This window comes from Nicotiana tabacum, chromosome 12 (genome assembly GCF_000715075.1).
Source record: "Nicotiana tabacum cultivar K326 chromosome 12, ASM71507v2, whole genome shotgun sequence".
NCBI classification, from domain to species: domain Eukaryota; kingdom Viridiplantae; phylum Streptophyta; class Magnoliopsida; order Solanales; family Solanaceae; genus Nicotiana; species Nicotiana tabacum.
In genome coordinates, this window is record NC_134091.1 from 10,538,491 (window position 1) to 10,552,793 (window position 14,303).

At 33.2% G+C, this 14,303-nt stretch overlaps 1 protein-coding gene across 1 annotated transcript; it reads left to right on the forward strand.

Moving 5' to 3' along the window:
* The first annotated feature begins 10,656 nt into the window (after positions 1–10,656).
* Positions 10,657–13,718, forward strand: LOC107789351 (alcohol acyltransferase 9-like). Its single transcript, XM_016611148.2, has 2 exons — positions 10,657–11,211; positions 12,606–13,718. Exons 1-2 carry the CDS (start codon positions 10,783–10,785, stop codon positions 13,554–13,556), a joined length of 1,380 nt encoding a protein of 459 aa, XP_016466634.1. The 5' UTR covers positions 10,657–10,782; the 3' UTR covers positions 13,557–13,718.
* The last annotated feature ends 585 nt before the right edge of the window (positions 13,719–14,303 follow it).

The following is a 14,303-nucleotide window of genomic DNA, read 5'->3' on the forward strand; positions in this document are numbered from 1 at the left end:
AGAGCTATATCTTGCTAGTAAATTAACAGAAAATGCTATGTCAGGCCTTGTAGCATTAGCAAGATACATAAGTGCACCAATTGCACTGAAATAGGGTGTTTCAGGACCCAGGAGTTCCTCATCCTCTTCTGGAGGTCGGAACGGGTCCTTATTCACTTCAAGTGATCGAACAACCATTGGTGTACTCAATGGGTGCGCTTTGTCCATGTAAAAGCGTTTTAAGACCCTTTCTGTATAGGCACATTGATGCATAAAGATCCCATTTGCTAAATATTCAATTTGCAGTCCAAGACAGAGTTTTGTCTTTCCAAGATCTTTCGTCTCAAATTCTTTCTTAAGATATTCAATTGCCTTTTGGAGCTCTTCTGGAGTTCCAACAAGATTTATGTCATCAACATAAACAGCAAGTATAACAAATTCTAATGTCATTTTTTTTATAAAAATACATGGACAAATAACATCATTTATGCAACCCTCTTTCAACAAATATTCACTGAGGCGATTATATCACATGCGCCCAGATTGTTTTAAACCGTACAAAGATCTTTGTAATCTGATTGAGTATATTTCCCGAGATTTTGAATATGCTTCAGGCATTTTAAATCCTTCAGGGATTTTCATGTAAATCTCATTATCAAGTAACCCGTACAGATAAGCTGTAACCACATCCATCATATGTATTTCAAGCCTTTCACGTAAGGCTAAACTGATGAGATATCGAAATGTTATGGCATCCATAACGGGTGAATATGTTTCTTCATAATCGACTCCAGGTCGTTGTGAGAATCCTTGTGCGACAAGGCGAGCCTTGTATCTTTCAACTTCATTTTGCTCATTCCTTTTTCGCACAAAAACCCATTTATGACCAACTGGTTTTATACCAGCAGGTGTTTGGACTACTGGTTCAAAGACCTCTCTTTTAGCAAGTGCGTTCAATTCTGATTGAATTGCCCCTTGCCATTTTGGCCAATCAGATCTTTGTTGACATTCTTCGACAGATCGAGGTTCAAAATCCTCACTATCTTGCATAATGTTAAGTGCAACATTATATGCAAAAATATTATCCACCACTATTTTAGATCGATTTAAATTAATCCCATCACCAGTAGAACTTATTAAAAGTTCTTCGCTCACTTGAGTCTCGGGTTTATTGATTTCTTCAGGAATCTTATAACTAATAAGATCTTGGGTCTCTTCAGGAGATCCCTTCATAATATCATTTTGATCATTTGTCGATTTTTTTTTCTAGGATTTCGATCCTTAGAACCCATAGGCCTACCACGCTTCAGGCGTGCTTTAGGTTCACTAGCTCTCATGCTAATAGATGGTCCTGCTGGGACATCAATTCGGATAGGCACATTCTCTGCAGGGATATGTGACTTAGTTATCCTTTTCAAATCAGTAAATGCGTCTGGCATTTGATTTGCTATATTCTGTAAATAGATGATCTTCTGGACCTCCTGATTACATATAGCGGTATGTGGATCAAAGTGAGATAATGATGAAACTTTCCACATAATTTCTCTTTTGATTTCCTTTTTCTCTCCCCCTAATTGTGGAAAATTTGTTTCATCAAATCGACAATCTGCAAATCGAGCAGTAAATAAATCTTCCGTCAATGGTTCAAGATAGAGAATAATAGAGGGTGATTCAAACCCAATATATATTCCTAACCTTCTTTGGGGGCCCATCTTACTGTGCTGTGGTGGTGCTACTGGCATATATACAGCACATCCAAAAATTCGTAGATGGGCAATATTTGGTTCATGACCAAAAATTAATTATGACGGAGAATATTTATTATAATGTATTGGTCTGAGACGGATAAGTGATGCTGCGTGCAAGATAGCATGGCCCCAAACAATAGTGGGCAATTTTGTTTTCATAAGTAGTGGTCTTGCTATCAATTGCAGTCGTTTAATAAATGACTCTCCAAGGCCATTTTGAGTATGAATATAAGCTACCGGATGTTTAACTTTTATCCCAACTGATAGACAGTAATCATCAAAAGCTTGAGATAAGAATTCTCCAGCATTATCAAGGCGAATAGCCTTTATAGGATAATCTGGGAATTGTGCCCTTAATCGAATTATTTGGGCTAATAACTTTGCAAACGCCAGGTTACGAGATGATAATAGGCACACATGAGACCATCTTGAAGATGCATCTATTAGGACCATAAAATATCTAAACAACCCACCTGGTGGGTGAATAGGTCCACATATATCCCCATGTATACATTCTAAGAAGGTAGGGGACTCAATGCCAACCTTCATTGGTGATGGTCTAGTGATCATTTTGCCTTGATAACAAGCATCACAAGAAAATTCATTATTTGTAAGAATCTTCAGGTTCTTTAATGGATGCCCACTTGAATTTTCAGTAATTCGTCTCATCATTATTGATCCAGGATGGCCCAAACGGCCATGCCAAAGCACAAAAGTATTTGAATCAGTAAACTTCTGGTTTACGATAGAGTGTGCTTTGACTGTACTAGTCTTTGAATAATATAAGCTAGAAGATAAAGTTGGTAACTTTTCTACAATGCATTTCTGGCCAGAAATATTCTTTGTAATACAAAGATATTTCACATTCATTTCATCTATTGTCTCAACATGATACCCATTTCGGCGGATATCTATAAAACTCAACAAGTTTCTTCGGGACTTGGAGGAGTACAATGCATTGTCGATAATAAGCTTTGTTCCCTTAGACAGAAATACAATAGCTCTTCCGGAGCCTTCAATCAAACTTATATTACCAGAAATTATAGAAACATTTGCTTTTTTCTTATGCAAATAAGAAAAGTATTTATGATCTTTGAATATGGCATGAGTTGTTCCACTATCAATTACACAAATATCTTCATGATTGGTCTTTGATCCAAACATAATTTGAGAATTATCCATATTCTTCAAAATTACATAAATAAAATAAATATGATAGTAAACATTATAACTTTTATTTATGTACAATAATTACATAACTATACTATATACTACAAATAACAAAAATTAAAATATTTACATCTCTACGTATTCACTACCGATCACATGACTTGTTTCTCCTTCTGGGAGTGCAAAGTAATCAGCTACATCCAAATGCATGAAGTCTAAATTATCTTCAGAAATAAAATTTGCTTCAGCATTTTTCTCTGTCTTCTTCAGGGAAGCTTGATATAGCTCAACCAGGTGCTTTGGCGTACGACATGTACGTGACCAGTGCCCTTTTCCTCCACATCTATAGCATGCATTTTCTGGCTTTGCTGCTTGCAGCGCTTCATGCTTTTGTTCCTTCCTTTTCCACTGCTGGTAGTGAGGAGGGTTCTTTGGTGCATTATTATTATCACGATTAGAGTTTCCTCCCCGACCACGGCCATGACCACGACAAGAACCAGTAGGTCGGCTTTCATGATTTTTTATTAATAGCCCATTATGTTGCTCGGCTACAAAAAGATGTGAGATAAGTTCAGAATACTTTTTGAATTCCATCTCTCGACATTGCTGCTGCAGGAGCATATTCGAGGCATGAAAAGTGGTGAAAATTTTCTCCAACATATCATGATCTGTAATATTATCACCACATAGTTTCAATTGGGAAATAATTCTGAACATAGCAGAATTATACTCACTGATAGATTTAAAATCTTGTAGCCTTAAATGAGTCCAATCATAACGTGCCTGTGGAAGAACGACCATCTTCAGGTGGTCATATCTATATTTCAAATTACTCCACAGTATGATTGGATCTTTAATAGTAAGATATTCTATTTTCAGGCCCTCATCAAGGTGATGGCGTAGGAATATCATTGCTTTGGCACGGTCTTGGTTTGATGCCTGATTTTTATCTTTGATGGTGTCTGCCAGACCCATCGCATCAAGATGAATTTCGGCATCAAGCACCCAAGACATGTAGCTTTTGCCCGATATATCCAGGGCTACAAACTCAAGTTTAGAAGGATTTGACATTATTTAGAAAAAGAAAGTTCGTACCTCTAATACTTTCAAAGTATTTTCTCGAGATGTCAGAGTCTCGTGCTGATAACGTGTTATAAAATAATGACTGTAAAGTAAAGACACGTATAGAGAGAAACTGATATATTATTCAAACTTCAAACTTATGTACATAATGAACTGAATTCTCCTCTATTTATAGAAGAAAGGAAGCTGCTGTGTAAGCTGCTTGTAAGCTGCTGTATAAGCTACTTGTAAGCTGCTATTGCAAGTTGCTGTGTAAGCTGCTTGTAAGCTGCTACTGCAAGCTGTTGTGTAAGCTGCTTGTAAGCTGCTGCTCTAAACTGTTGTGCCAGATATAAATAAATCCTCTATCATGGGTAATATTTATCCATAACGGAGTACCGAAAGGATAAGCTTTTTCAGGAGGCTTATTTCCAATAGAGTACTAAATAGATAAATGTATTTATGGCGGAGTCTCATATGGATAAACTTCTTCAGGAAGCTTATTTACAACGGAGTACTAAATGAACATCCATAATATAATATATTCATAACAATTTGTTATTTATTTAATTTTTTAAAGTTAATTGTAGAAATTTTTTATCACACTCTCCTCTTTCCCTTCACTTTTGCCAATTTTGCTTGCTATCTATTTTTAGCTGTATCACTCCATTAATATTACTATATCAGTATAAGCTAAGGAATTAAGAATATTGTTCATCTTTCAATTTCAACTTTTTTCTCACAAATATATTTTCTATTGTCAAAAAATGTGCTCCTTTCGCATACTTTTGGGACTATGGGTGCTTCACTTGTATTATAAGGGACTATTTTTAAAATTTTTGAAAAAAAAATATAAGTGAATCATGTGAAGATGTAAGTGACCAATTAGTTCCTTAAGAAATAAATTATTTTGTGATAATGGAGTGAAATTGCTCCACTTTTGTGACCTTTATAAGCTCCAATAATATATAACATAGATCCATTTTGAATGTGCTTGTTTAAGTAGAAAACAATCAAATCTTCCTTAATAAGAAGCGAACAGGTCAGAAAAATGGGGTGAATATTGGATATGATATTAATAAAATGAAAGATGTACATGTTTCTCGTCCTAATAATGTTGGCTCTTATTAGCCCGAACATTTTCACTTATCAAACTATTTAAGTGCAATCAAAACTCAAATTTAAAGATTTATTATTGAAATCAAATGAAAATGACTACTACAATTTAATCATATAGGGGTTTTGCAGTCCCTTCAAGAACCTCAAACTCTAGGTGAAAAGCTCTGGTAAAAGATGAAAATGTCCCAAACTTATTGGACTTCATTTAAATTATTTTGGGCTTTTGGGACCTGATCAATTGAGTCCAATATCTTAGGAATATTTGCATAAATAGCCAGCTAAATTCTCTGTTTATTTTTTCTATCCCACATACATAAATTATACATTATACAAGGTTTTATAAATATTATATATGAATAATATATATATTATATATTCGTCAGCTATTTTTAGGTTAAGCGGTTGAGTGATCGGAAATTGGGCTAATTATTCAATATTATCAATATCTTAAGCTCACTGACTGCCCTGACTCCAAGTCCATTAGCCAAATTGATATTGGGCTTTGCACAAAAGTGCCAAATTCTTATCAGTTGGATTTTCTCAAGTGGCCATTAGCATGCATCATATTTATTTACTGTCATAAAGAAAATTACTTGCTAAAAAATTATCAGTTTTTTGCGTTTAGAGCTGAAAATTACCAGAGAGTACTTATGAAGTAAAACAAACAAAAAAAAGTGGGGTTTTAATCGCTTTTTTCCTATTTTAAAAAAAGATGAACAGTGTAGTGTAATTATTCCTTTTTATCTTCTGAACCAAACTTTACTTGATTGCGAAGAGTTCATGCGATAGGGATAATATTTATAGTTGTATAATATCTATGCAGATTATCACACTAAAACAGAGATATAATACTATCAATTAGGAAATATGGGCCTCGGCTTAACTATAGTAGAGGTTGAAATAGCACGGGCTAGCCAGTTTTTGGACTGGTCATTCAAAAATAGTCGGCGTTTGCCAAATCATTGAAAAATAGCCACTATTTTGTTGCAACAGAGACCGGTCCAGCATAATATACTGGAGTTCGGTACACCTGTGTATGAACTTCCAGCATATTATGCTGGACCGGTATACTTTGCTGGCTCCAGTATAATATACTGGAGTTTCGATATACTTTGCTGGAACTCCAGTATAATATTGGAGTTCCAACAAAGTATACTGGAACTCCAAACTCCAGTATAATATAATGGAGTTTCAGTATACTTTGCTGGAACTCCAATATATTATGCTAAAGTATTTTCTGGATTTTGAACAGTGTTTTCATTCAGATTTATCTTTACATGAAAAGTGCCTAAATTTCGATGACTTTTGAAACTGTGACTATTTTTTGAATGACCACTTATAAATTTTGCTATTTTTGAATTTCTCCCATAGTAGAGCCATAAGCTAAAGCCCAATTATCTGGGCCAATCCAAATCTCGGGCTAATCTATATTTTGGTTAATTGAAGTCTGGTGGCACAACGAATTAGCATACAAAATTAAGCAAAATACAAAATCGACTTAGTCCATCGAAACTACCCATATTCGTTAGTCAAAAAGTATATAAAATATGTATATTATTTATATATATATATATATATATATATATATATATATATATATATTAAAAAATATATTTTATTGACTATTATTATTGTAAGCAGATTAAAAAGATACCTTTCGCTAAAAAAATCTATTGCTGGGATATCAGAATGGGATATTAATTGATTTGGTGCTAGATACATTTCTAACTACACTTAGAATTTTGAAATAGTTGACGAGACATATTGATCCTTTCTTTTTTGTTAGAATATTGTGGAGAAAGAAGAGTGAACCCATTCAAAAGCTATCAAATTCCTAATGAAAGTTTAGTCAAAATCATATCTTACTGCGATATTCGCAAGCTTTGGACTTAGAAAAGAGGTTTATTCTTTTAACTTCCTTTCCGCCTCTAAGTTCGTTGAAAGTAAAACATTGCTTTTGGAAGGATTAATTTATTGTCTTTTTTTTTTTGCTAATAATTTAATGTCAAAAAGTAGGTGTTTGCTATAGGACCATTATTTTGAGCTCATATACTGGCATATTTTACAGTCCTCCTTGTCATCACTTTCCTTTCGGTGGCCTTGGGCATTGTGGCTAGTACTTTCTTAAAAGTTTAATTTTTATACGGTGATAATTATAAATAATCATTCATGAGTTGTGGAATTAATAATCTAAGAAAAAAGGTGTACGTTAGGACAATAATTTACAACATACCTAAATCACAGAGAGAAACAGTCAGACCTCTCTATAACATCATCCTCATATAACAGTCATTCACTATAAAAGTCATATTTTTCTCGAAACCGATTTTTATATTATGTTAATAATATATGTCACTTATAACAATACTTCACTATAACAACCAAAAAGTATCGGAATAAACGAGATTGTTATAGAGAAATTTGACACTATAAGTTTTATTTCTTAAAGAGTGAATAATTAGTAGGTGGGTTAGCGTCAAAAGGAGGCCATTAGGTCCATATTAATTAGTGCACCGTTATTAAAATTGCGCATCTTAATGGATAGACTGTCTTGTCGAGAATAATACCTTATGATTAAGATAAAAATAAGAGCGCAGTTCACTTTTTTATTTTATCCTTTGATTTTCTCTATTATTGTTTTCTACGTAAGAAACAATTATAATTCTCGTATATGTATTTTCTAAATAATACTAATAGGAACTGAATGAGGAAAAAGGTAGAGTAATATAATTGGTTAAATCAATTTGTGCGCACAACATAACAATAATTCCTTTTCTAGTTCGACATCAAGACAAACTTGTTGACTCAACACTCGATATACATTAATTAATATGGAATAGGAAATAATTTTCTTTTCTCTTTTTCACCGAATACCGAATGAGTATGCGTTGACAACATTGAAGATGCGGTTATATTATATCATGAATTATTGAAAATAAATAGGTGGAATGTCTTTAGAAGGAATTTAGTTATAGTGCTCCTTCCATTCTATTTCTTTGTCTTTTATCAACGCACTACTTTGGTATTACCCTAATGTAATAACCTATTAAAATTATGCTCGTGTCATTTCACTTCGATATGGTTTCTAGTTACTTCTTGCATCTTACTACAATAACCATGTCAAATTATTTCTGTAAGGTCAATATCATTAAAGATTTGCACCTATGTTTGCGCCAGGAGATTTTCTTCTTTGTTCTTATGTGGAAATATATACTTTCACGTTTGTATTTTTCGCAGTGGACATGTACGTATTAGGAATAAAAATATGTAGTCTACTCATCATTCTTGATGCTTCTTGAGTTCTGTCATACTTTTTTGGATCACCTTTACTTCTTCATTGTGTGTTCTCCTATCATTTTGAAAAGATATTATATCACTGTAAGAAAGGGAGTTTTGAAACAACGGTAAAGTCATTTTCGTGTGAACTGTAGGTCATGGGTTCACGATGTGGAAGCAACCAATTGCGACCCTTCCCCTAACTCAGTGTGAACGTAAGATGCTTTGTCCACGGGGCTGCCCTTTTATTATATATATCAGTATATAGTAGTTTAAAATAAATAGTGTGAAATTATTTATCGATCAGCTACTCTGCTTGAAGAATAGTTTCACAAAAATACAGCTTAAATAGTCTGATCTTGTTTTGCATTTTCATGTATCTACTCATCAAAAAGCTATTTCATTACGATCCACAAAACCATAATTTGTTGATATATGATGTAGCTTTGGATGATAATCTTAGTTTTAGAACACTAAATATATTCCAAATGTCTCTCTGCAGCTCATATATGTAAACTAATTATATATATGTGCTACAGAACTAGAATAATAGAATTTCTTTTGCCACTTCGTGTAATGAATGGAAAAACAAAACTTTCTTTTAATTAATTCCTTGACAAAAAGTAAGGAGGAAAGGACCGAAAAGGGCAGGTCTAATAAATAAATGCACACGCATGAGCTCTCTCCGTTCCAATTTATGAGAACCTATTTCCTTTTAAATTCGTGCCAAAAAGAATGATCTTTTTTCCTATTTGAAAACAATTTACCTTTATGCAATGATTTATAAACACACAAAATATATGTGACTCATTTTACACCACAAGTTTAAAAGTCTTCTTTCTTTTCTTAAACTCCGTGCTCAGTCAAATAAGTTTATATAAATTGAAACTAGTATATATATATTGAGAAAGCACTATTTTATATAATTAAAGTGTGACATATACTTGTGGTTTACACATTAGATTTGCCCTCCATCAGCAAATTAAAGTCACTAGCCATCATATACAAATCCTAGATTGCTTACTCATTACCTCATGTCAACTGTGGATAGGCTGTAACATTTTCCTACGTGGCCCAATATGTTTAAAGCTCGTAATTAATATTTAATTAATGAGCAAATCTCATCCGTCCGATCGGTTAGTTGACGGACGTATCAGATTAAATGAGAATCTCTATAAATTGATCTTCTCCCCACCCATTAGAGTTACCGTATTTTCTATTCTCTCTTCCATCACTAAATTCGGTATTAACGAAAGTTAGGGCAAGGGGCGAGAAACCAATTCTAGTTAACGCTTCCGCTTCGTGATAATGGCTTCCGTTTCAGGTATGTTTTCTGTATCGATTATATGTAAAATTATCATGTTCAAGATTCTGATATGAATTAAAATTTATGTTTACATAGGCTACTCATTTATCAAGAATTCACATACATATTAACTAAAGGACACATGAATAAATTTCTATATATAAAAACTACTACGTGCAATTCTAGCTAAGTTGGTAAAATGAATTATTTGCAAATACCTATAATAAATTATGGTGTACCAATTATTCTATCAAATTTATAATACTTTTTACCTTGTGTTTAACTTCTATACTGGACACTGCATAAGGATTTTGCATTTATCAAGTCCTAAAAAATAAACCACTGATAATCGTACACATAAAGTGATAGTAATAACCTAAGGGGTGGTTTCGTAGGATGTATATGTTAGTAATGCTGACTTTAGTAATTGTGTGATTAATTATGCTAGTATTATTTCTTATCGACTGTTTGGTTTGGTATATTAAAGATTTTAAAATTAGGATAGTTCTATCTTTATACATACTTATTCTTGTATTAAAAATTATAATATTGCTTATGTCATGATTTACTATGTATAATAATAGTACTGAATAACGTGTATAACTAATACAAGATTGAAAAATACTACTCCAAACAAGGGACTAATAATATCAAAACAAATACATCTATTATTTTCTTCAATACATCCTACCAACCGACCCTGACTGTTATAACATATTAAAGTACATGAATACTACTGTACTACTTTTAATGTATAGAAGTTAAATTCTTTTAACCACATGTGAAGATAGACATGGTAAGGGTGAAAGAATGTGGGAAGCACATGTAACTGCCTTAAAAGCATGCAAATAATAGTAGAAGAAATTCAAAAGTGTGAGCTCATATAGCAAGAATAATGAAAGCTTCACTTTTTTGTAGTCTTACTCTTTGGGGAGAAATCTCTCATACAGTACTTCCCCACCCCCCACCCCAAGTAACACCCCCAACAACCATATCCAACCATAGATCTTTAACTTGTAAACCATTTATAAAGCACATCCTTTAGTTAGATCTTCTCCAAAAACCTTATTCTTCCATTAAAATTACCTTCTTTAATTTCTCTCCTTTACTTAAAAAACAACCATGTTAGGCTCAATAGAACTCCCAGATTGTGTTTATTCAAAAGATCCCATTTTCATAACTCCCATTAGCCCAACACCAAATCACTCCCTTTATTTATCAAATCTTGATGATCAAAAGTTCCTTAGATTTTCCATCAAATATCTCTATCTTTTTACTAAGTCCATAAATTTGGACAGGCTTAAATCTTCTCTTTCAAGAGTTTTAGTTGATTATTATCCTTTAGCAGGGAGATTAAGAACATGCCCAGAAAATAATCAGAAACTTCAAGTGGATTGTAATGGAGAAGGTGCTATATTTGCTGAAGCATTCTTGGATTTAACAGCTGATGAACTTCTTGTTGTTTCTAATAAGCCTGATAAATCTTGGAGGAAATTATTGTATAAGGTTGAAGCTACCAGTTTCTTGGATATTCCCCCTCTAGTTGTACAGGTTAGTTTCTAATTTAGCGTTTAACTTTTATAAGTTGGCTACCAGATTATCATTAAAAATTCTATGGATAATCGTTCAAAAAGAATAAAGTTTATAATTTGGAAAGTAAGACATCTTAGTTGTTATAACGAAGTTAATATACTCTGATAAGTGTAATTTTTTTTATTTATTACAAATGTGCCTAAGTTGATTCCTTTGTCCTTGATTTTAATTTTAACATTAGTTCCTTCTATATGTTGTCTTGTCAATTGCATCCTTAAGCATTAGGTGAAATTCCACTATGATCATAATAATGGAAACTAAACACACTTTTCCTATGGTTCCACGTACCTAGTTAGAGTTTTACGACCAGTGAATATCTAATTAAAGATGTAACCTTAAAAATATATATGCTACTGACTAATATCCTCTCAGTTTACCAATTGGTGGTATGCTGTTCCCAAGGCAACATCTCACATTTCCTCCTTTCACCCATTAACCTTAACACAAAGGTCACTTTTCATAGGTTAGTGACCTAATTTTGGTCAAATTCTTGATATTTTAAATTAATATTAGCAAGGAATATAGTGAAACATACCTCTTATACGTACCACTGAGCGCTTAGCATGAAAAGTCGATACGTATGTTTTAAATTAATAATTTGAACGAAAATATTGTACATATTGTTTAGAATTGGGAAGTTAACTACTTTACCTGTCAAGAAATTAAAACCAAATTTCCTTTTTCGTTTTTTAACAAAATGGCACATATGGAACGTGACTAGATACAGTATAACAATACATTCATATTTGAAAGTAGCATTACTAGGGTTTCAAGGTGATAAATCATAGTCAAACGTCATAACATAAATTGTAATAAGAGGCAAATCTTACGCGTAAGCAACAGAGACCAGGGGCGGAGCTAGCTCATGACATGTATGTTCGGACGAATTTAATAGCTTTGGTCCAAACCCTCTATATCTTATGAAATTTATTAAATATGTACTAATTATTAATTTAAAACTCATTAACTTAAAAGGATTAGAACTCCGAACCCATAACATTCAAATCTTGGCTTCGCCTCTGACGGAGACATGTATATTCACCTCGCGGAGATCGGATTACAAGTGTATATATCTACTTTACAGAAAAATTTAAATTCTAAATTTTCCCTAACTGTAATATCATGAAGTCGAAGCCAATAAGTACTATAAAAAAGAAGTAATATTGCAAATTGTATGGATAATCTTGTGGAAAACGACTTAAAAAAGATAGTAACTCTACGCCTCTTTCGTATTGGCTTTCTCCCTTTTGTTCCTTTCACTTAGTTTTGGTTGGGTGCTTTTTCTATTAACGTCATTCTTTTTTCTAAAAGACGAAACTACCCTTCCTTGCTCACTTTGCTTCCCATTACAGGTAACAAATCTCGGCTGCGGGGGAATGATCCTCTGCACCGCCATCAACCATTGTCTATGCGACGGCATTGGTACTGCTCAATTCTTACATGCCTGGGCCCACTTTACCAAGGACCCCACCGGTAGTTTACCAATCACTCCGTTTCATTCACGCCACGTGTTAAGATCCCGTGATCCTCCACAAATAACCTCCATACATTCTGCATTTACGAAAATACCCCTTGACATTCAAAATTCCCAGTTTGGCCTCAACCTTCACCAATATTTACAATCCCAGCCAAACACCCCTGCATCCATAACATTTTCACAGTCCCAAATTCTTCACCTGAAAAGACAATGTTCTCCCTCGGTAAAATCCACCAGCTTTGAGGTTCTAGCTTCTCACACGTGGCGTTGTTGGGTTAAATCCTTAGATTTACCATCGTCCATTAAAGTGAAGCTCCTATTTTCTGTGAATATTAGGAAGGCAGTAAAACCAGAATTACCAGAAGGTTATTATGGGAATGGATTTGTGCTAGGTTGCGCTGAAGCACCAGTAAAGCACGTGGTAAATGGTAATTTACAAGACACGGTAAAATTGGTGCAAAATGCTAAATCTGAATTAACCAGCGGCTCAATAAAATCAGTAGTCGACTTGTTAGAAGATAAAACAGTAAAAACTGATTTATCGGCTAGCTTGGTAATTTCACAATGGTCAAGATTGAGCTTGGAGAAAGTAGATTTTGGTGAAGGGAAGCCAATTCAAATGGGTCCTTTAACTAGTGATATTTACTGTTTATTTTTACCGTCAGTGGGTGAATTTGATGCAGTTCGAGTATTGGTTTCTATGCCAGAAAGTGTTGTGAAGAAATTTGAATATTACATGACAGAACTTTGGGACGTAAAAGATATCAATGGAGATATCATCAAAGGGCATCTTCAATTCGAAAATCCTAAAATGATTTCTGCTTGAATTTCCTTATGAAAATTAATTTCAGTTTCTTTTTTATTTCCTTTTTTGAGTGTGTCCTCTAGTATTTGTCACCATCTGTAATTTCTTATATAGAGGGTGAACGTATATTAAACAGCCGATGTGAATACCTTCATCTTTTGTTAAAAGAAATTGGGAATGCAATGATTTTCTACTTCCAATTACTTAAAATCTTGCAAAAATCAATCTCTATAGAGTTAGACTAATAGCCTGTATAATCAAGTTTTTAGGAGGTTAAAAGTCTTCGTTTATATACGTATATATGTGTGCAAACAATTAATTATTTTCTGCAAATTTTATGCAAATTTTTTAGGAGGTTAAAAATTTTATGCAAATTTTTTAGTTTCATTCTAATAGTTAAATTCCGCCTCAAGTAAATTGTGGTAAACTTATTATAACTAGACAATAACTAAATAATGTAGTGATTATAGAGAGAATGAAATTCAATTGCATCGCATTATCGTATGACAATCGATCAATATGACCAATCCGGAACCAAAAATTGTATGATCGTTGCGGTAAATGTTTAGTCAGATCGTGTAGATAAAAATTTACATGCATGTGATGTTTTTACATAAACCAGCATAACATTTGCGTATTAACTTTTATTACTTAATCATTATTAATTTAAAAAATATATTCTTATATTATTCTATCACCTAACTTTGATAAATGACTTTATTTTGGTGTAAACACCAAGCGTGAATAAGTATTATTCTTTCTAACGTG

Excerpts from the sequence above, each read along its gene's own strand:
- LOC107789351 (XM_016611148.2), top strand. The coding sequence starts at position 10,783 with ATGTTAGGCTCAATAGAACTCCCAGATTGTGTTTATTCAAAAGATCCC. Across the intron at positions 11,212-12,605 it reads TTCCCCCTCTAGTTGTACAG|GTAACAAATCTCGGCTGCGG; the intron begins GTTAGTTTCTAA and ends TTCCCATTACAG.